At 41.4% G+C, this 21,127-nt stretch overlaps 1 protein-coding gene across 8 annotated transcripts in view; it reads left to right on the forward strand.

The window, feature by feature from the left end:
• Nucleotides 1-21,127, forward strand: part of KCTD15 (potassium channel tetramerization domain containing 15) — a 50,195-nt gene that overhangs the window by 14,356 nt on the left and 14,712 nt on the right. For all 8 annotated transcript variants that reach the window (XM_027821085.3, XM_043526027.1, XM_027821089.3 and 5 more), the window contains one exon: nucleotides 18,487-18,631. In XM_027821085.3, coding sequence (XP_027676886.1) covers nucleotides 18,487-18,631 — 145 coding nt within the window. The remainder of the gene's footprint in view (nucleotides 1-18,486; nucleotides 18,632-21,127) is intronic.

Raw genomic sequence — 21,127 nt, forward strand, 5'->3', positions numbered from 1 at the left:
CATGCTGTGTGCTCAACGTGATAATGCAGAGCTCCTGTAGTCATAAGAAGCATTCCTAGACAGGTCTGACCGACGTGACCAATGGTCATTCAGTAAAGAGCTCTACCTCTCACAACCTTTGGGAGCAGCTATGGGGTAATACTTTTGCAAGGATCAGTGTTGAGCAGTATCTCCAGCATATTAGGTTCAGATCTCAGCTATCCTTGTCTTCTTTGTCCAACTACTCTACTTTTATTTTCCCAAACAGACAACGTGATTGTGGTTAAGTGCAATGCAAATGCCTCTGTCCTTTCATCTCTTTTATAATTCCCTTACAGTGCTGCCTGTGTAAAAAATGTGTCATTACAGGCAGGTTCTTGGTTCCAGACAGGGCTCAGGAAAGCATTGTTAGAGCTTTCAGACAACGGAAGTAAAGGGATCCAACTCATGGTGCCATCCTGACCTATTACCGACTCTGATATTGTAAAACACCTGTTAGTTGGATCAGTTCTTTGTCCTTTCGGGGAATTATACTGATTTTCCTCATTCCTTCTCTGGCTCCTACGACCCAAGATGCCCATCTTACCCTTTCACCTGACAGGGCACAGTGGCCCCAGCTGCACAGAATAAGGATGCAGTAGTTTACATGGCACTGCAAGTGAAGCATGAATAGCATCAGCACGAGCAGAATAGTTTGAGAAAATTCTCCCACGGGATGCCATAGAAGCAACCTGTTTCTAGCTTTCATGTGCAGGTAGAGGTTATTTTCATGTTGATGAACAGTGTAAAGTATTCTGTCTGTGATCACTGTTACACAGTAACAGTGGCTTTATACTCAAAACAAAGGGAATTCTCCTTTATTGATTTTTCTCTTTTAATGCTGTGCATCCAACACACTCACCATCCCATGTGGAGGAGTTATGTAACAATGAAGCTATAGTGGCATTCCATTGGAAATCATATCCTGAGGTCATAGTCAACTACTGTAAAAAAATGCAGTAAAGTGGTGCTACCTCTTGATATTTGAACTTTAAGTGTATTTCACTGCCATTTGTCCACACAGGTCAAGTTTTGATTTATACAGACCCTATTATGGAATGCAGACATAGTCTACTTATAGTAATATTTCATTAACTCCTTAGAATGTTTGTAAAATACACTCTCTGGACTATGAAGATGAGGGGTATGTTTTGTAAGGAGCATGATGTGAAATGAATTTGTCTCTAGGCCTAGCTTAATTATTTTAATGATCCCACTGGTGATTACTATAGGTGTCTTTCTGTGTATATATATTGTGACCTACATGCATGTGTTCATTTATGAAAGCTAAGATTTAAAAAGAGTAACTCTACTGAAGTAACTCTACTCCAAATTTACTCCAGTATAAGTGAAATCAGAATCAGGCCCAGTGTGTTCATGGGTTAATACAGCCTTTAAAAGCAAAATGCATATTTCAGTTGAATAAATATGTAGGCATGCCAGACACGAGATTTAAATATGAAAGAGTATGAGAGTATAGACCTACTGAGCACTTAGTCACAACTTTCTGTACAGAGTAGGCTTTAGCTAACACCGCTAAAGCAACAGTAACCCTTACGTTACGGATTTGGGCAGATTTCTCTACCATATGAATTTAATAATAAATTGATAACAATAGCTATCCCTCATACACTCTAGCATTTTACATTGTCAAAGGACTTTACTAACATTAAGTAATTACTCCTGACACCCCTTATCTATGATCTCAGGAGGTAACTATTATTGAACTACATTCATCCCTAGTACAACTGCATTGACAACAATAGTTACATAAGAAATGAATATGGCCCACTATCTCCATTTTACAGATGGGGACATAGCAGAGCTGGAATTAGATCTCAGGAGTTACTGACTTCCAACCCCTGCTCAGTCCATGGAGGTCACCCTCTCTGTCTTCTAATCTTTGATTTTTCATTATTTTTTTTTGATGTTTTCATATTCAGAGTTCAGTGTTTCCTTGATTTGTTCTTATTTGCAATTTTCTCAAGCAGGATGGTTATTAGCCTAGCGTGTATGCACTCTCACTCTGTATTGATGCAATCAGTGTGAGTACAGTCTGCCTGTTAGAGCTGGTGCACAGGATATATAGGCTAGGCAGAGGTATTCTAGGGTTCACGTGTACTGTGTTGCTTTCACTCTACTGCAGTATGGTATGAGTTCAAAGGCTAAAATTGCTGCTTTTTTATCTGCTGAGGACCACAGAAAGCAATACCTGAAGGGAATCCTGCACGTGGATAGTGGAAAGCTATTATGCAGCAAATGCTGATACACATATACAGAAAGGATCGGTTGGCAAGAATTGGAAAAATGAAATTTGCAACATAAAGCTGAAACGATGAAGGAATCACAGTCCAAAGGGCATGCTGCTGTTACGTCTGTGTTCTAATGGAGTGCAGATGCTACCCAGTGCTGGCAGGTAATCCACTTAGAACTATAGAAGCTTTTGCAGCAGCAAATCTCTCTCTTGGGAAAGTAGATAATGAAAAACTCAGGGAGTCTTTAACATTTTTGGTGTCATACTGTTCTGCAGGTGTTTTGCCTTCCACTGGCCAATGAGTTGCACCAGTCTTATCGACACCAAAGGCTGAAGCTTTGCAGTTGGGAAAGGTGAAATATGTTGGCGGCACTAGGCCAAATTTGGCACTCACATAAATCCCATATAACCTAAAATCATGATTGGTGTCGTTCTACTATATTGGAGTTACACCAGGGATGAATTTGGCCCATTGATGTCACTGTGGTTGTTGGATACGAATGAGAACAGAGCTTGGGCCACTGATGTTAATGTTGTAATTGAAGAAAGAAAAGATTTAATGATAGTTTTTTAAACTTACATTAAAAAAAAATCCAGTATTGGTTTGTCAGAAAACCCAAACAAATAAGCACATTTTTTTACCATTTTAATGTTAATTATATTTTTTGGGGAGAAAGGGTTGATGGTTAAATGATTACCCTGATTCTGCTCCTAGTTAAGTCAAAGGAAGTTTTACTCTTGATTTCAGTGGGACCAGAATCAAACCCATGGGTTTATTGTTTCATGTTAAGAATGGACAACTCAGTAACACTGAAATGGCCAAGCAGTGAGATTCTGCTCTCAGTTACGGTGGAGCAGATCTGGAATTACTCCATTCAGGCCAATGGCTCAAGGCTTTTTTTATTTGATTTCTTTCTAGTTCCATCAAGTTGAAGAATGGGAGCCACATCTCTTAAGTAGCAGATGTAGTCTTCCTTCCTTAGTGACACTGCCTTCTGTATGACCCTACCTACCAACAGCTCAGAGAGGGAGGGTCTTTCTGTCTTCTGGAGTGTAACCATGGCACACGTCTCATGACACCTTCCTTTCACTGACTAAGTTTCCTCCTCTCATCCTGCAGTAGTAACAAAAAAATCCATTGGAAATTCCATTTGGGTTGTGTCTGTCATCTGCTATCTGCTCTGATTCTCAAACAAAATGATCATAGGCATACTGTATATGCAAATAAGGACCATGTTCATTGTATTCTCTCTCCAGACTACAATATACAGATAATTCTGGACATGAACAGTTGGGAAAAAAATCAATACAGCTTAACCAAATGTAAAAATAAATAGGAGCATTATTAATTTACCAACTTAACTCTGATTCAGAAATATAACTAGATAGGGATAGACTCAGCTTTCGGATCACATGAATGTAGTACCAAATAAGCAGAGAACAGTAGCCCAGTTCAACCATCTGTTGTCTTCAGTAAGTGGAGCTACAGCTCTTATGGAATTCTCTGGGCTAACCTGGGCTAAAATAGGAACACAAATGTAGGTGTGAGTTACATATTGGGCATAGCCTAATGTAACATGCACAGTTGGTGTTCAGGTGTTGTGCAGAATTAGTATAAATTACACACCAAAAGGATGAACGGATGGACTGCAGCAAAAGCACCTAAGGGAGAGAATGTAAGTTAAAACATGTTTTCCTACTTTAATACCCTCCTTAGAATCCTAGTTTACCAAATTGGTGTACCATGCACTTGTTTTGCACACCCACTGAATGCCCAGCCAATGTGAGTTATAGTGCTCTTCCACTACACTGCTTTTGTGACTGACTGACAGTCACGTCTGCACATAAGTGTAAGTCCCATTTGCATCAGAGGGACTTGTACCTGTGCAACTGAGGCAGAATTGGGCTCAATATGTAAAATTACATTTATACCCTCACTGAATTTGGCCCCATATATAACTGAGTTGCTACTGGAAGTCTCTGAGAGTTTATGCTCTGCTGTGCTGAAAAGCATTATCGGAGAAAGTTGCTCCTTTAGTGTATCTGTGCTCAGAAAGTCAGAGAAAGGTATATGGCTAAATTAAAAATGGAAGGCTCTAGCCTTATGCACCAGCCATACCCATACTCCTGCCTAAAGCTAGCATATCAGAGAACATTTACGCAGCACCATTTACTTGTTGAAATAAGCACCTCTGTGCAGCTCCTAGGATCCAGTCCCTTCCTCCTGCTAGGCAGCAAAACTGCACCGGGCAGTACTAGGCTTCCTGCACACCTGCAGGGGATGGGCAGGCACAGGACTTGCACCAGTTAGGTACACAGGGTGAAATCCTGGTGCCACTGAAATGGGAGATTTGCCAATGACTTCATTGGGGCAAAGATTTCACGCACAACTCCCATTAACATTAAAACAAAACTAATATCTTCATGTTCCCCAGCCTCCCAAAGGGCCCAGCAGTGCCATGTTAATGTTAATGGAAGCTGTGTGTAAATCTTCCAGTCAGCTTTGAGAATCTTAATCATAATGTTTAATTATCTCCTGCTTAGATGAAAGTTTCTGTAGTAAAAAAGAAGAAAGTTAACCCAGTTTTGAAGACCCTACAGATGCAGCTTGCTATTCTTTGGGTATGTGTTCTGGGCCTTTATTGCTCCAGGTTGAGTTATTTAAAGGAATAGCAGTAATAGGTTTGTAAGAGGCGGGAATGTTTTGTTTGAATTGGGTATCTTCAGATGTATCCTACCAGGTGCTGAGTGCCCTCTGCTACCACAGAATTTGAATGGAGATGCAATTCCTGCAGGATAGGGCTCTCTGGGAGACTAGGGAATGTGTTGTTGTTTTTTTTAATATCACTCCAATACTGATTTTTACACCCCACATTTAGAGTAAGTTCTCTGTTAATGAAACATAAAAGATGAAGAACTCTCACGAGGATCAAAGTGGAGTAGTGGGGACAGTGACATTTAAAACGATATTTTTAGCAAATGTAAGTTATTATTTTTTTGAATCTTTACTAATTCCTTGAATAAAAGTGCAACTAGGATTGAATTAAAAAGAGTCAAAGAGAGCAAAAAACATCAGACTCGTAGGCCTGGTCTACACTACAGGGTTAGGTCAAATTTAGCCGCGTTAGGTCGGTTTAAAAATGACTGCGTCCACACAACCAACCCTGTTCCGTTGACCTAAAGGGCTCTTAAAATCGACTTCTCTACTCTTCCCCGACGAGGGGAGTAGTGCTAAAATCGACTTTGCTGGGTTGAATTTGGGGTAGTGCGGACGCAAATTGACAGTACTGGCCTCCAGGAGCTGTCCCAGAGTGTTCCATTGTGACCGCTCTGGACAGCACTTTGAACTCCGATGCACTAGCCAGGTACACAGGAAAAGCCCCAGGAATTTTGAATTCCATTTCCTGTTTGGTCAGCGTGACGAACTCAGCAGCACAGGTGACCATGGAGTCCCCCCAGAATCATAGAGTGTAGAATGTTTCTATGCTCCCCCTATCATCTCTGTCCTTGAGGATATGGCAGATTAGAAGGCGAAAAAAACGCACTCGCGATGACATGTTTTCCGAGCTCATGCAGTCCTCCCGCACTGATGAATAACTAATTCTAAAGGGCCTAATTCTGATCTCACTTACCCTGATGTAAATTAGGAGTGAAGCCCGTAGATTTACAACAGTGTAAACCTGGTGGAAATGAGATCAGAACTGGACTCTCCACTAACTTTAAAAGGAGACTGTTTTCCCTTCAACTCTGGTCCTTTAGCCATAACTTCTATCACTTTGCTCCTTCCTTGCACCCCCAAAAGGCACAGTATAAAAAAAATCATCCTAGAACCTTAAGAATTACCTAGCTAAGTGAATGGTAATGGCCACATTGGATTATTGACTTTTAAAAATACATGTTGATAATATATATATACCAGCTCTTACCTATTGCAAAAACAGATATTCTCGCCTGCACAGCAAAATATAAAGTATTAAATCTAGGTAATAGTAATAGATCCAGTAGTTCCTCTAGGTGCATAATAGTTAATGAGTGTAATATCCTTCAAAAGCACTCCAATGTGAGCATATGGCTCAAAAAACTCCTATGGAATTCCAGCATCAAAGTTAAAAGGCAAGAACACAGGATTATAGAAATTAGAGATGGATAAACCGCTCACCTTGTAGGTTGTCTTGTCCTCCTCCCTGAACTGTACAGTATATTCTCTGGTGCTTTGTCCAAATCAGTTTTAAATAATGAAAGATAAATGTTCTTGGGTTATATTTTTTTAAAAAGCCTAAATTTTGTATCTACAAATCAGGTTCCGTATTTAGACATTACATTTGGCCATTTATCTCCGGAGTTTTTTATAGATGGGATTTTTAAATGTGCCTATAACATAGGCACTCAGATTTCATTGACTTCCAATAGAACTTGTGCACCTAACCCAATATTGTGGAATCACAATGAGAAGCTGAGTTTGAGATTCTTGAGAGTGTGGCCTAAATTAAGTAAGCATATTTGCTTACAGGAGAGGACGTAAGCTAAACCAAGTGGAAGTTGGCGGGGGGTGGGGGAGGATGCACAATGGGTATCAGTGGCTATATCACATTTGCCACTTTCCCTCCAGTCTCAAGAAAGCCTTTCTTACCTTGGCTGTATAGTATCATGGAAAATCTGAGTTGCCATTTCCAGGATCTGCGCTCAGGATGAAGAAGCCCATCTGTGTGCCCATTGCATGGTTGGGGCTCCATGGTTAGGGAGGTCATGTCAGCCCAAGGATAAGGACGACAGTCATATCAAAGTGACAGCAATATCTTGGCAAATCTGCAGAATTTCAGGTGGAAAGTCAAGTGAAAGCTAGTGCTGACAGTTTTGGCATCAACTTGCCTTCTATTCCTCACGGCTGGGGCCTAGGGAGCAGCTGTGGGCAGTCATGCTGTGACAGCAGCTCTCACTGAGCTGTGCTGCCAGGGAGGAGTCTCTTAGACCAGTGCAGAAGGACTGGCCTTCCCTGTCGGATTTCCTTGAAGATTTTGGGATGCAGGCATTGTTGGAAAGCCCTGGTCTCTGTGGGCCCACAAACCACTCTCCCTGGTAGAATGATGGGCAGGGAACATGTTAAGTCTGCTGAGTAACTTTTACCATCTCACAGCTTTTAGTACAAGAGCGCGATGAATTAGCTCTCTATTTTCTGCTAGTGTTTTTGTTTATGGGGTAAGGACCAGATTTTCAACCTAGCATTGAGGGTTGGGGCATAGGTGCTTTTAAAAATCTCACGAGGCACCTACTTGCCTATTTACATACATAAATAGACCTCTACCCCGATATAACGCTGTCTCGGGAGCCAAAAAAATCTTACCACTTTATAGGTGAAACCATGATATATCGAATTTGCTTTGATCCACCGGAGCGCGCAGCCCCCCCCGGAGCGCTGCTTTACCGCGTTATATCCAAATTTGTGTTATATTGGGTCACGTTATATCGGGGTAGAGGTGTACCTTTGAAAATCAGGCCCTGTCTATAAATGATTGGTGTTGGCAGCATGGCACATTCAGAGCTGAAACCCCCAACTTTGGGCTGTCATACTTTCCTTCCCCCATCAATGTATAAAAATGAACAATAGACTTTTTAGAAAAATTGTTTAAAACAAAAATTCTCTCCTGCTCTGACACTCTAAGTGCCGAGTTTCAGCCTGAAGCAAGTTTATATGGTTGAGTTATTAAACTGTGACAATGAGGGTTTGTAATGGAACCTGTGGCAGAACCTTCATGGCAGCACACAAATGGCACCTCTGTAAAGCAGCAGGGCTATATGTTTAGTCTCTGTAGAATTCCAAAGGCCCATGCCCTGGTGCTCCTTTCCCCTCACAAGGGTGGCTGTTTATCTGGCTGCCATAATTTGGGCCCTACCAAATTTAGGGTCTGTTTTGATCAATTTCATGGCCAGAGGGTTTTAATATTGGTCAATTGCACGTTTTCAGATGTTTACACCTGAGATTTCACAGTGTGGTAACAGGGGGGTCCCAACCCAAAAGGTACCTGGAGGTGGATCTGATTACCCCCGCTCCTACAAGCAACCGTGTAGGTGAAGAGGAAGTTCTGAGTCCTGTCCATCCCCAGCACTGTGGGATTGGCAGCTAGGAGCCCCTGGCTGGGGCACTCCCCACAGCAAGGAGGAGATCGGACCCACCTCCACAAGCCTCCTCCAGCTGCAGGAACCTCTGGAGTTGCTGACCAGCCCCAGAGCTTCCTGGGAGGCACCCAGAGGTGGGTCTTATCTCCTCCCCCTCTCCGAGAGTGGCTGTGCAGGGGAAGGACAAGTCCTCTCCCTCCCCAGCCCGGCCAGGACTCGCAGGTAGGAGCCCCCAGCTGGGGCGCTCCCAACAGCAAGGGGGAGATTGGATCCACCTCCACAAGCCTCCTCTAGCTGCAGGAACCTCCGGGGCTGCTGCCCAGCTCCAGAGATTCCTGCAGCCCCAAGTCCTGTCCCTCCCTCGCCTGGCCGGGACTTCCAGCTACAAGCCCCCAGCTGGGGCATTCCCAGCAGCATGGGGGAGATCAGATTTCATGGGGGAAGGGCTTATATCATGGTCCCTGACACATTTTTCACGGCTGTGAAATTGCTGGGGCCCTAGCCATAATGGGAAAAGGTTTTAAAAGTCCCTATTGGATAGGTGAGAGTGTGTGGAAATATGCTACAACTATCCAGAGGAGGGTTTTTTTTTCTATTGAGCTTCATACTAATCTTCATATTAGTTGAAAGATAAAATTATGAGCCAGATTCAGGAAAGGTGGTGCAGAAAGGTGCAAATGACATCTCCACGCTTCAGCTAAGCCCCTTGTGTGGCAGGGCATGGAGGAGGATGTGCTCTAGCCAAGGACAGCAGTGCTTTGTTCCCTCAGAATTTTCATCAGAGCTCCAGAGCAGGCGGCGCTAATTCAGTACGCTCCTAGGCCGCCTATGCCTTCTCCCTGGCAGGTGCCACCTGCTTTTCAGGCAGCTTGGGGCCCCTTAAACGCACCCCATAATAAAGGAGGTTGCAGCTGCTTTTCACTATCCCAGCTCCATTCCCCCGATAGCCTTCTGCCACTGGGGACTTCTGTGCATACCCTGGAGTGAATCTGGGTCTGCCTCATTAGTTTTGTAATAGACAGAGTGAAAATGTGAAAAAAAAAATACTGCTGGAAACATTGAGCAGTACTGCTCAATGCTGGAGCTAAAGTGTGATCTTGTGGTTACAACATAGGACTGGAGGACAGGAGACCTGGGATCTACGCCTGGGTTAATTCTGTTACACTTACGCATATTGAATAGTACCTTACTCTGCTGGCAGTCTCGCGTTTTCTTCAGGGTAAATTCATATTCTCAAATGGAATGCGTGGCAGGGTGAAATACTACTCAACTGCTTTCTGGTCCTGTGTGCCAATCACTTAATTTTTCTGTGTCTCAGCATTCCATCTTCAACACAGAAATAATATCTACTGTAAGACCTTATAGGGGTCTTGTGAATCTTAAATTATTTTATATGAAGTTTGTTGAGATCCTTGGATGAACATAAGAACAGCCATACTAGGTCATACCAATAGTGCATCTAGCCCAGTAGCCTGTCTTCTGACAGTGACCAGTGCCAGGTGCTTCAGAGGGAATGAACAGAATGGTTAATTATTGAGAGATCCAGTCCATCAGCTAGTCCTAGCTTCTGGCAGTCGGTGGTTTAAGGAGTTGTATCCCTGACTGTTGTGAGTAGTTGCCATTGACTGACCTGTCCTCTGTGAATTTATCTAATTCTTTTTTTAATTCCAGTTATACTTTTGGCCTTCACAACACCTCTTGGCAATGAGTTCCAGAGGTTGACTATGCATTGTGTAAAGAAGTACTTCCTTTTGTTTGTTTTAAACCTGCTGCCTTTTAATTTCATTGAGCGACCCCTAGTTCTTGTGTTGAGTGAAGTAATAACACTTCCCTAATTCACTGTCTCCACAGCATCCATGATCTTATAGATTTCTATCATAGTCTCCCGTTATCATCTCTTTTCTAAGCTGAACAGTCCCAGTCTTTTTTAATCTCTCCTCATGTGGAAAGTGTGTCATATCCCTCATCATTTTTCTTGCCCTTTTCTGTACTTTTTCCAATTCTGATACTTCTTTTTTGAGATGGGGCAACTAGATCACCATGCAGTCGGTATTCAAGGTGTGGGGATACTATGGATTTATATAACAGCATTATGATATTTTCTGTTTTACTATCTATCCTTTTTCTAATGGCTCCTAACATTCTGTTAGCTTTTTTGACTGCTGTTGCACATTGAGCAGATGTTTTCAGAGAACTATCCACAATGACTCCCAAGATCTCTTTCTTGAGTGGTAGCAGCTAATTTATGTATAGTTGGGATTATTTTTCCAATGTGGATTACTTTGCATTTGTCAACATTGAATTTCATCTGCCATTTTTTTGCCCAGTCACCTAGTTCAGTAAGCTCCCTTTGTAACTCTTTGCAGTCAGCTTTGAACTTAACTATTTTGAGTAATTTTGTATTGTCCGCAAATTTTGCCAACTCACTGTTCACCCTCTTTTCTAAATCATTTCTGAATATATTGAACAATACAAGTCCCGCTATTTACCTCTCTCCATTGTGAAAAATGACCATTTATTTCTATCCTTTGTTCCTATCTTTTAACCAGTTACTGATTCATGAGAGGACCTTCCCTCTTATCCTGTGACTGCTTAGTTTGCTGAACTGCATTTGGTGAGGGACCTTGTCAAAGGCCTTCTGAAAGTCCAAGTACACTATTATCAGCTGGATGAGTCTGGTCCTCATGCTTGTTGACACCCTCAAAGAATTTTAATAGATTGGTGAGGCATGATTTCCTTTTAAAAAGCTATGTTGACGCTTTCCAGTATATAGTGTTTATTTGAGTGTCTGATAATTCTCTTATTTACTATACAATCAGTTTGCCTGGTACTGAAGTTAGGCTTACTAGCCTTAATTGCCAGGATCGCCTCTGGAGCCTTTTTAAAAAATCATTAGGTACCATCCAGTTGTCTGGTACAGCGGTTGATTTAAGCAATAGGTTATATACTATAGTTAGTAGTTCTGCAGTTTTAGATTTGAGTTCCTTCCAAACTGTTGGGTGAGTATCATCTGTCCTGGTGACTTATTACTGTTTAATTTATTAATTTGTTCCCAAATCGCCTCTACTGACAACTTAGTCTGGGACAGTTGCTCAGATTTGTCATCTAAAAAGAATGGCTTAGGTGTGGGGATCTTCCCCACATCCTCCAAGGTGAAGACCGATGCAAAGAATTCATTTAGCTTCTCCGCAACTAATTTGTCTTCCTTAAGTACTCCTTTAGCACTTTCATCATCCAGTGACCCCGCTGACTGTTTGGCAGACTTCCTGCTTCTGATATACTTAAAGAAATTAGTCCCTTTTTTCCTTCCTCTCTCTCCTATGTTCTGCTTCCCCACCTCTACTGCTCCAACTCCATGCACGAGCAAAGCAGCCAAGTACAATTGACAGACTCCTTATCAAGTGCAGAGAGAGCTTCAGAGATCTTGTCAACTTCACTTTGCCACTCTGCTTATGCTTGGAGTAAAACAGCAGGGTGTGGAAAAGCAGAGGGGAGCAGCAGGTGAAGAGAAGAATAAAGCAACGGAGCAGTAAAGGTACTTTGTGCTTGGAGCACAGCCAGAGTAGAATTTCTTCCCTTCCTCCCTGCAAAAAAATTACAAAAAGCCACATTTTAAAGATAATTTTCTAAATGTAGATTCCTGACTAATTTGACAAAGGGCAGAAGAAATATCTACAAAATCCATTTTTAATAAATGTAAACAAATAAATTATAAATGACAAAAATATTACTGAACAGTTAAATATTCATAACATAATTACTTAAATTAATATTTTTAATGCACTACTTGTGGTAAAGAGTCTTACTGACACTGCCTAGCATGCTTTGTTAACGAAATTTGTAGGAGCTGGCAGAGTGGGTGTGATGGGTGGGGAATGCTGGACTTGTGGGTGTGGCAAGTGTTGTGGATGCTAGGGGACTGTGAGCATGGCCAGGGGAATTTTGGAACCTGAGAGAAGAGTAGCCACAGTTTTGTTTTTTCACATCAGGTGTTACAGACGACCCCAGTTTTATCACAAGTCTCATGTTATTTGGTATTTTTCTTAAAGCTTCTTGCAGTCAGATGATACGGGATAGATGATATGATAAATCTCAGCTTTCATTTTAAAAAAGAGCCCCTTTTTTGGCAATGAAGAAAATCTTGAAAATGTGACTCTAAAAGCTCAAAAAGCAGATCTCAGGAATACAAAACCACCTCAACATTTATGTTTAAAATTTCATGATTTGTAAGCCAATCTCATGATTTTTGGGGGCCTAACTCATGAACCCCAGGAGTTGACAGTGCTGTCATTACTCAGTAATGACCTCTCTGTTAAATTAAGAAATGATTTCTGACAAGCACCAAAGAGAGTTTAGTTTTGTCTTCCAGGTAGAGAGTTGGTGGCCAGAGTTACTGGCCTAACATGGGCTGAAACAGAGGGTCTGTAGATACCTAAAAGCAGTAAACTGATTCTTTTAATTTCCAAGGAAGCAAGAAAAGAGTTTACCGGTAAAGTTATTCAAATGTGGGTTGGCTGGCTGGTTTGTTTATTTTTAATCTAATAAAAGGGGATCTTAATATCCTTGTTAAAGCAATATAAAGCTGGAAACTCCCCTTTGGCATTTTGGCTAATATTACTGAAAATGTAAAAGTCTTTAACAAAAACAATGGAAGTGCAAAGAAACTATAGAAATAGAATCAGCAGGTGTCATTCAAAAAGTGAGGAAGAGTAGTGAAAAGTGTTTGATCCAGCGTCAAATTAACCAGTAGACCCACTAGGCCAGAGCTGGACCACAGCCATTTTGTGGGCACTGTTCTGCAGAGGCAGGTTTGGGAGTAGCAGGAGTAAAGGGAGCCAGGTGGACACACGTACCCTGAGGAGCATCTCACTGATCAGCATGTGCTTAGCATCTGCTGTGTGCTGGCCACGCAAAGTGGAAGAGCTGCCTTGCAGTCAGAGTGGGCAGTGAAGAGACAAGGCTGGTAAGAAGAACTGTTGAACCAGCCAGCATTGTAAAAAGTACTACAGGAAAGTACTCCCAGCATGTCTCAGGAATAAGGGGCAAGGGGAAGGCAAGTGCAGAATCCTAAGGTCTTGCAGAATCCTAAGGCCTACAGGAACTTGTTGAATGGATCCAGTCTGGATTTGATCCAATGTCTGGAAATTAAATCATGACAAAAATGTCTTTATTAATCAGAAAGTATAATATATACTAAAAGACATGTAGAAGTCTTTGGAAGTACTAAATAAGATCTCAGTGCTGGAAACTTTCCTACCTCCCTGGTATTTCACTTTCTTGAGGTTTCCACTCTCTTCCAAACAGCAGTGAAAGTAAGTGGTTTCTGCTGATGCTGGCTTCATATCATTTTGCCACAGATACTGTGGTGATGAATACTTCTACTTACAACAATAATCACTGGTGGATTGAATGTCAGGAGGTTCCTTGTGCAGTGCAAGTCGTGCTCTCCTGCCACCTTTTCCATATCCCTTCCCCTCGCTTTCCTCCCTGTGAATACAGACATGTCAAGTCTCACTCATTGGGTGTGATACTCGCTCATTAGCATGCTATCTCACTCACACACATTCCTAAGCTTATCTCACTCATTTTGAGTAAATATATAAAGATTTAAAATTACTCAGGCGCCGCAAGAGACAACAGTACATTCGGGGCCTCAGGCCCAGGGCTTCGAGCTTGGAAAGCTGCTTTCCAAGCTTGTGTACTGTGGTAACCATGGAGACTGCAGGCCGGCAGGCATTCTCTATGGGCGAGAGAGGAGGCGGTGTATGTGCGTGTAGTGGCGGATTAGCCACTGGGCCGACGGGGCCTGTGCCCAGAGGCCCTGGCCAATTGGGGGCCCCCCAGAAAAATGGACATGCCCCAATCTGCTCCACTCGCCCGGTGCTCCTGCTGGGGAGCAGGGGAAGCCCCCATGCCCTGACCCCGGTCCCCAGCAAGATGCCGGGACGGGGGACTGCAGGCAGAAGGGGTAGGGAGGGGCCCCCACTTGCTCTGGCCCAGGGCCCCACAAGCCCCTAATCCGCCTGTGTGTGTGTGTGGTCAAACAAATCTGAGTTTGCCCAGAAAACAAACAGGACTGGATCAAAAGTTTGCTGGTTCTGCAAAATACAGTTCAAAATTAAAACCACACTGGACAAATTCATGTCTTCAGGGATCTCCAACCACCCAGGTTTTTGTTCCAACAAGCAAGTAATTGTTTTTATTAAAATCCATTGGTTTGCATTGTAGATAAAATTCTCCTGTGCCCTAGACCAGTGGTTCTCAACCTTTTTTCATTTGTGGATCCCTAAAAAATTTCAAATGGAGGTGCAGACCCCTTTGGAAAGCTGTTGTTTGTATATAAAGTTGAATTTTGTTCAGTTTTCAGTCTAAATCTTGCGGACCCCTTAGACATAATCCATGGACCCTCAGGGGGCCACGGACCACAGGTTGATAACCGCTGCTCTAGACTTTAGTATGGATTAGGACATTTAAGTATTTCATGTGCAATATTTAGCAGTTTACTTTTTAAAACAAACTATTAAGCGCTGGTTGGATTAAAAACCTGGACTATTGGATGTCGCCAAGGACCAAAGATGAGAGTCCCTGTCTTAAGCAGTGACGAAACGCGCCACCTGGAAAGTCTCACTCTTTGGCCTTGAATCTCACTCTTTGGGGCTGTAAATCTTACTCTTAAGGACAGCCAACCCTTGGCATCTCTGTTATATCTGCTTGATGACATGCCTGAACCACAGTGCCAAGTTGCTAAAGCCCTGAGGCGTCTCCATATTCCAGTGTCCAAGGAAACAGCACATCTCTCCAGACACATGACCCTCTGTTATTGTATAGTTATATGCAGATCTGCAGTTCCAGCAGCTGTCTGGTCTTGTAAAGGACACAGATCATTCTTGTGGTTTCCAAACAGGCATCTTGCACGCTGAATCTCATTTGCCTAAATTGCAATTTATTTTATTTATTTGCTATGCTATTCCTTTACTGAACAGGCTGCAAACCATTCCTTTCCATACTGTTGCAGGCTTTGTTTCATCTCTTCCAAAGTGAGGCCTACCTGAGTAAGCAAATCAAGTGATCATTCTTTCTAATGTGCAGCTGTCGGTAAGCAGGCTCTTCATGGCTTTACAGATCCCCAGCAAAACTGTCATGCAAGGTTTCGGCCTGAAACCCATGTTCCTGTCATTTTCACTGAATTCACCATGTGCTCCAGAAATGTTGTTCCTTCTAGCGGATTTCACAAAGGTGTCGTTTGCATTTGTGAAATAATTTAGGAGGAGGAACCCTTTCTGGGTGCAGCATTACATACTGCAACTGAAGTTTGTTCTTGGAGCCTAAGAGCCTCCTAAAATGTCAGGTAAATCCTTAATCGTTTTTCATTCTGGTTTTGGGTGGCAGTTAAGTCTTTCAACACTCTGTGAGTTTCCCAAGCAGCAAAATTCAGTAGTGAAGAAATACTGCTGAAGGCAATCCACACAGGCCTGAAAACTCGCCTTTTGTTTTCTCTACAATAAAAGTCCTGCACTGTGCTAAGCACAGCCTAATTGGAAATCCTTTCTCCAATCCTCCCTACGTCTCTTCTTTGTTGACAAATATTCCTCTTTTTATACTGAATAATCTGAAAGCAGCCATTGGATTTCGTTCAGTGTGTCTTAAAACACAGAAGAAAGGTTCCAAGGGTTAAGAGATCAAAGCTGCAGCCTTGCTGTAAGACAGCAGTCTTCTGTAGAAGCTCTCAAAGCTACTTTGTCACCAAGCAAATTAATTCAATACAAGTGCAAAATTGAACATGAGTTGTTGTATCAGGATATCTCTTACTCTTTCCAGTTAAACTGAGAGCTGCACAGAAACTCAGTTGGACTCCTTTAGCCCACGTGCATACTTTGTGAAGGAAATTAACCCTGTAGTTAATGGACTAAAATATAACACTGTTCAAAGGGCATATTTAACCTGTAACAACTAAAGCAGATACCCCTAGTAACTTCTAGTAAAATAACAATTAGAAGACAAAATAGTGGAATAACTATTAAGTGAAAACAAGACGTTTAAACTTCGAGAGCTCATGGAACGATGGGTTTACACTGTATAAACACTGCAAGGCAAACTTGATTGCTTTTTCTGGTCGATTTGCAAAACTAGAAGTTGAAGGAAATGCAGCAGATGTGTTGTACTTGGATTTTAGGAAAGCATTTGGTATATTTTCATATTTCAAATTGGCTATGATGCAAACACTTGCACATGTATTGATGCTAACTGAAGGATTGTAAACACAGGACAAAGATAAACAGCAAAATATGGAGTCAGGGTAAGTGCATTGGATTTCTAGTGAAGTGTAGCAGAGAATTGTGTCAGGTTCATTCTTACTTAATATCTCCATAATTAATACAGAAGACAGTAAATGGCACATTAATTAAATTTGCAGATGATACTAAATTAGAAAGAGCTAGAGACACCAGATTTTAGGTGCAAGAGTGGAGAGCAAAGTGGACATAGATTGGCAATGCAATGCAACCTCAAAACAGGCCTGTTCAAATTTGGGCTGCAGACACAAAAATATCCATCAAAGAATATGGAGGTGCTAGTTTCTCTAAATAGTTCTGGTGCAGTAGCACCTGGCTTACTGCAGTCAGATCTGGGCACCATATTATCAGAGAGAGATGGGCAAATTAGGGAGTTCTGGGAGAAGCAAAAAAGATTAAGGAGCTGGAAAGATTATAAGGAAAGGTTAAAAAGGGTCTGTGTATGGTATAGCTTGGCTAAGGGGAGAGTTAATACAAATATTTGATGAGCATTAGCATCATGGTGTGGGAGAAAATTATTTAGAGTGTGCAGGGGGCTACAATGGGGAATAGTGGGAGCATAGGTAAGCTAACTAGCAGGGGAAATTTTTTGGCAGTGGAATCTAGAGGACCACAGAATAGTCTCCCAGGGAAATAATGGAACTCCCGTTGTCTGGGACATTTAAAACTAAATGTGGCAAAACACTAGTAACTGCAGTAGGAAACTATGATTATCGGGGAGATGGACTTGATTACTTCATAGGTTATTTCTGTCTCTGACTTCTATGATGCTGCTTTCAAGAATATTGCATGTATGTTTGTGTATCTATATAAGTTGTGTTATTCTCAAGGGAAGACAAAGCATATTGTAACCAAACAGTCATTTGTAACTTTGGGGAGGATGAAATCCCAGCCAAGCAATGCTCTTGCTATGTAGAGTATACTGTTTACACCTTAAAGGAGATAGCAGTGGGAACTGGAATGATGGTCTCATTAAAGAGGAAATATTTAAAACTTTGCATTTTGGTCAGGTTTATGTCTAACCAATTAGCCACCTGGCATAATGTCTACATTCCTTTTCTTTGGCAACCAAACATGTAAATGACTTCCCTTTGTATGCCTCACCTGGTGAGAAATGACTCCTCTTGGAATACTGGCAACAGGGCCTCAAGTGGAATAGTTGCAGAAGCTTGTATGGACCATTCCTAACTGTGCAAAAACTAGTTGTCTAAACCATTCTGCCACAGAGGTCTAAATGTTTAGCACTGGAGGGATTATGTAACTAACATTGGTTAATTTAAACTGTCTTCTCAAAAATTGAAATTTTTTTTGTCTAATGAGAACTGACCTGGTGAAAAATGTACTGGCTAGAAGGTCAACACAGTTCAATTCAGGATAAGCTGTACATGGTAATTAGGGACTTATTACATAGTTAGCGCCCCGTATCCATATCAGCTATGCCCAGCCTATTGCAGGGCAAAAGCCTTCTAGGCAATACTCCTGTCAAAATTATGGGCCCTGTTTGCAGCCCTTATTGTGACCAATGAGAATTTTACATGAGGAGTGATTGCGAAATAAGGCCCTCTCTCCATCAGTATAGATGTATGTGTGTGCGCGTGTGTGTGTTACATAGGCTTATGTATGTAACATCTATCTTTGCGCACATTCTCCTTTGTCACAGAGTTTACAGAATTAAGGTACTGCATTATTATTGTTATCCCTATGCAAGTTGAACTGAGACAACTGAATTGGCTGGACTGTTTCTAAGCCTACAGGATCTAATGAAATTTTGTCTTTCTTCTACCCATTTTTTTTCTTTTCTTTTTTCAGAATAAGTCGTCTGTTTAATGGCACAGAGCCTATTGTCTTGGACAGTTTAAAACAACATTATTTCATTGATCGAGATGGTGAAATTTTCAGATACATATTAAGTTTCCTAAGGACATCTAAACTGCTACTCCCAGATGACTTTAAGGTAAGTGAGGCCATGTCTACAATCCATTTTTTCCCCATTCTGTCATTTATTTTGGTGTAGGTTTGTTTGTGTGTTTGACCTAAACACAGTTAACTATATGTTGATGTTTATTGTTAAAGTTTTTAGTAGTTGTGTATTACATTGGGGACGCTATGATTTAATAAATAGACCCGTGGTTGTCATGGATACCATAAAAAGTTAAATGATGAAGCTCAAGGCTAAATCAGTTTTTCTAAACTAATTTTATTTTCTCACATTTTTAGCTTATTTATCAGGGCATAACAACAATTAAGAAGCGGCAGCAGCAAGAGCTGACATTTACCACAGTTTAATGTTCAGCACCTTAAAGAAATGTTTCATATTTGATAGTTATTGCAATTTGAGTTGTATAAAGTAAAATTGGTGATTTAAAAACCCCTCATAATCTTAAATAAACCCATGAGGATTTCTGTTAGACATTACTCGTTAAGACATTTTGCTTTCAAGGAGAGATCCCTAACACAGATTGTGAAAGATGAAGTGCTCTCAGGAGAATGCAATTTTTTGAAGGGATTCTATGGAGCAATACGTTTTGACTGTTTGGTTGTAGATGATGACAACTTGGCTAATTCTCAATGGTTGAGTGGTGAGACTTAATCTCCTCCTAGGTGATTTATTTATATTTGGATTTACAAAAACGAATGCCCTGATATATCCAGGCACGTGTCCAAAAATTAAAAGACAACAGGATCCAAAAGGTAGTGTAGCAGGTTACTGACACCACAATTAAATAAGAATATATCCCAATTTGGAGTTGGCAGACATGCCTCTGGAAAGGGGAATGCTCCTAGATTTTCAATAAAATTTCAGCTTTCATGTATAATTAGATAGGGCACATAATTTGGTCATGGTGGAGTCATTCCTCAGATGGGAATCATCACTAGTTTTGAATGGGGAGTATAACCATTCCCCCAACCTAAACCAAATCTCAGCCACTGCTGTACAAATAAGGTATTTTTGTTTTTTATATAGCAAGAATAATCTTACATGGCCCCAGCTCCAAGGAAGTTACTGTCTAAATTGGCCAGACATCAGAGTGCAGACACATAATATATGATGAGAATGGAGACTGGAAGATCTGGTCTCAAAGCAGTGGCAAGGTTTTGGCTGTCGTAGATTATTTGTTGAAGGGCTTTGCACAAGAAATGTGGTCTTCAGCACTCTGTATGCAGAGAAGGTGGTGCAAAAGAGGTGGATTGTCTGAGTGTAGAGAAGTGTGGAAAAGAGGGAGAAGACTATAAATGGAGTAGTTGGGGTGGAAGAGCAGAAAGGCAGATGGGGAAAATGAGAGAGGAGATGCAGGTAGGAGTGGAATTGGGCCGGGACCATAAAGCTAAGGGCTGCAAGCACTTTGTGGATGATAAGGAGCCAGTGAAGGGATCTGAGTAGAAAAGGGTCATAGTACAAATGGCAGGAGAGAGAGATGATTTTAGCAGCATATTTTGGATAGAGTGGTGGGAGCCAGCCAAGGAGAACTGGGAGGAGGAGACTGCAGTAATTGGGAGAGAGGATCAAGGCATTGTCAAGGGTTTGGGAGGATGGATTTTAGAGATGCTGTACAACAAGAACCAAGGGGATGTGAGAATGTGTATCCTCAAAGTGTATGCCAGCCTCAAAGAGGCTGTGGCAAGGCTGGAATTAGAACTCAGGCGTTCCGAGCCCCAAAGACCATGCTCAGTCCACTGTTCCATGCTGCCTTCTTGGATGGGGTTAATTGTATTTTTAATTTATTCCTCCCTGAGATAGCTCTAAAGTAGACCCCAGGGTAATGTAGGCTCAGAAAAGCAAAGTGTTGCTAGGTAGGGAGTAACTCAACAAAAAATGCAAAGAAGAATGCATTGCAAAGCTATGCACTGTAAAACTGCACTGTAAACAGTTTTGACTTCGGAGAAATCTTGTAATTTTGCCAGTGTGATTAAAGTAATAGAAGAAAACAATCAAAGGCTGCAAATGGAATCTTTTGGTGTTTCTAAATGCAAAACATTATTTAAGGTATAAAACCTTACAGGTTTTCCAGTGAGACTTGCATTAAATGTTTTTTATGTCAAACAAAGCATTATCAAGTGTTTTGAATATTTATTAGTTTTTTTACCCCTTTAATTTAATCAAGTCGTTTAGTAGCCTCAAGGTTAAGCCAAGTTGCTTTTCAACTTGAATTGCTACTCAGATTGTTATTTTGGAAAATTTGGAATGTTAGTACCGCACCAGTGTTTTTGTGTTTTCTATTTAAGTGTTGTTTTCAGACGGAGTTAACACTGAAATGCAGAGAAAGTGGAGTATGTGTTCCTAGGCTAGTGATTCTTTATTATCAAGTCTGACTGGTGTGTTTACGGTGAATATTAACTACAGTTCCAATTACTAATAAGGCAAGACTTGAAAGTATTCTGCATCTTACAGGTCTTCCTCCTGAGATCAACATTCCTAACAGATTATACAGTGTTCATGGTTTTGTGGATT

The sequence above is a fragment of the Chelonia mydas genome, chromosome 12, assembly GCF_015237465.2.
Source record: "Chelonia mydas isolate rCheMyd1 chromosome 12, rCheMyd1.pri.v2, whole genome shotgun sequence".
Classification (NCBI taxonomy): Eukaryota; Metazoa; Chordata; order Testudines; family Cheloniidae; genus Chelonia; species Chelonia mydas.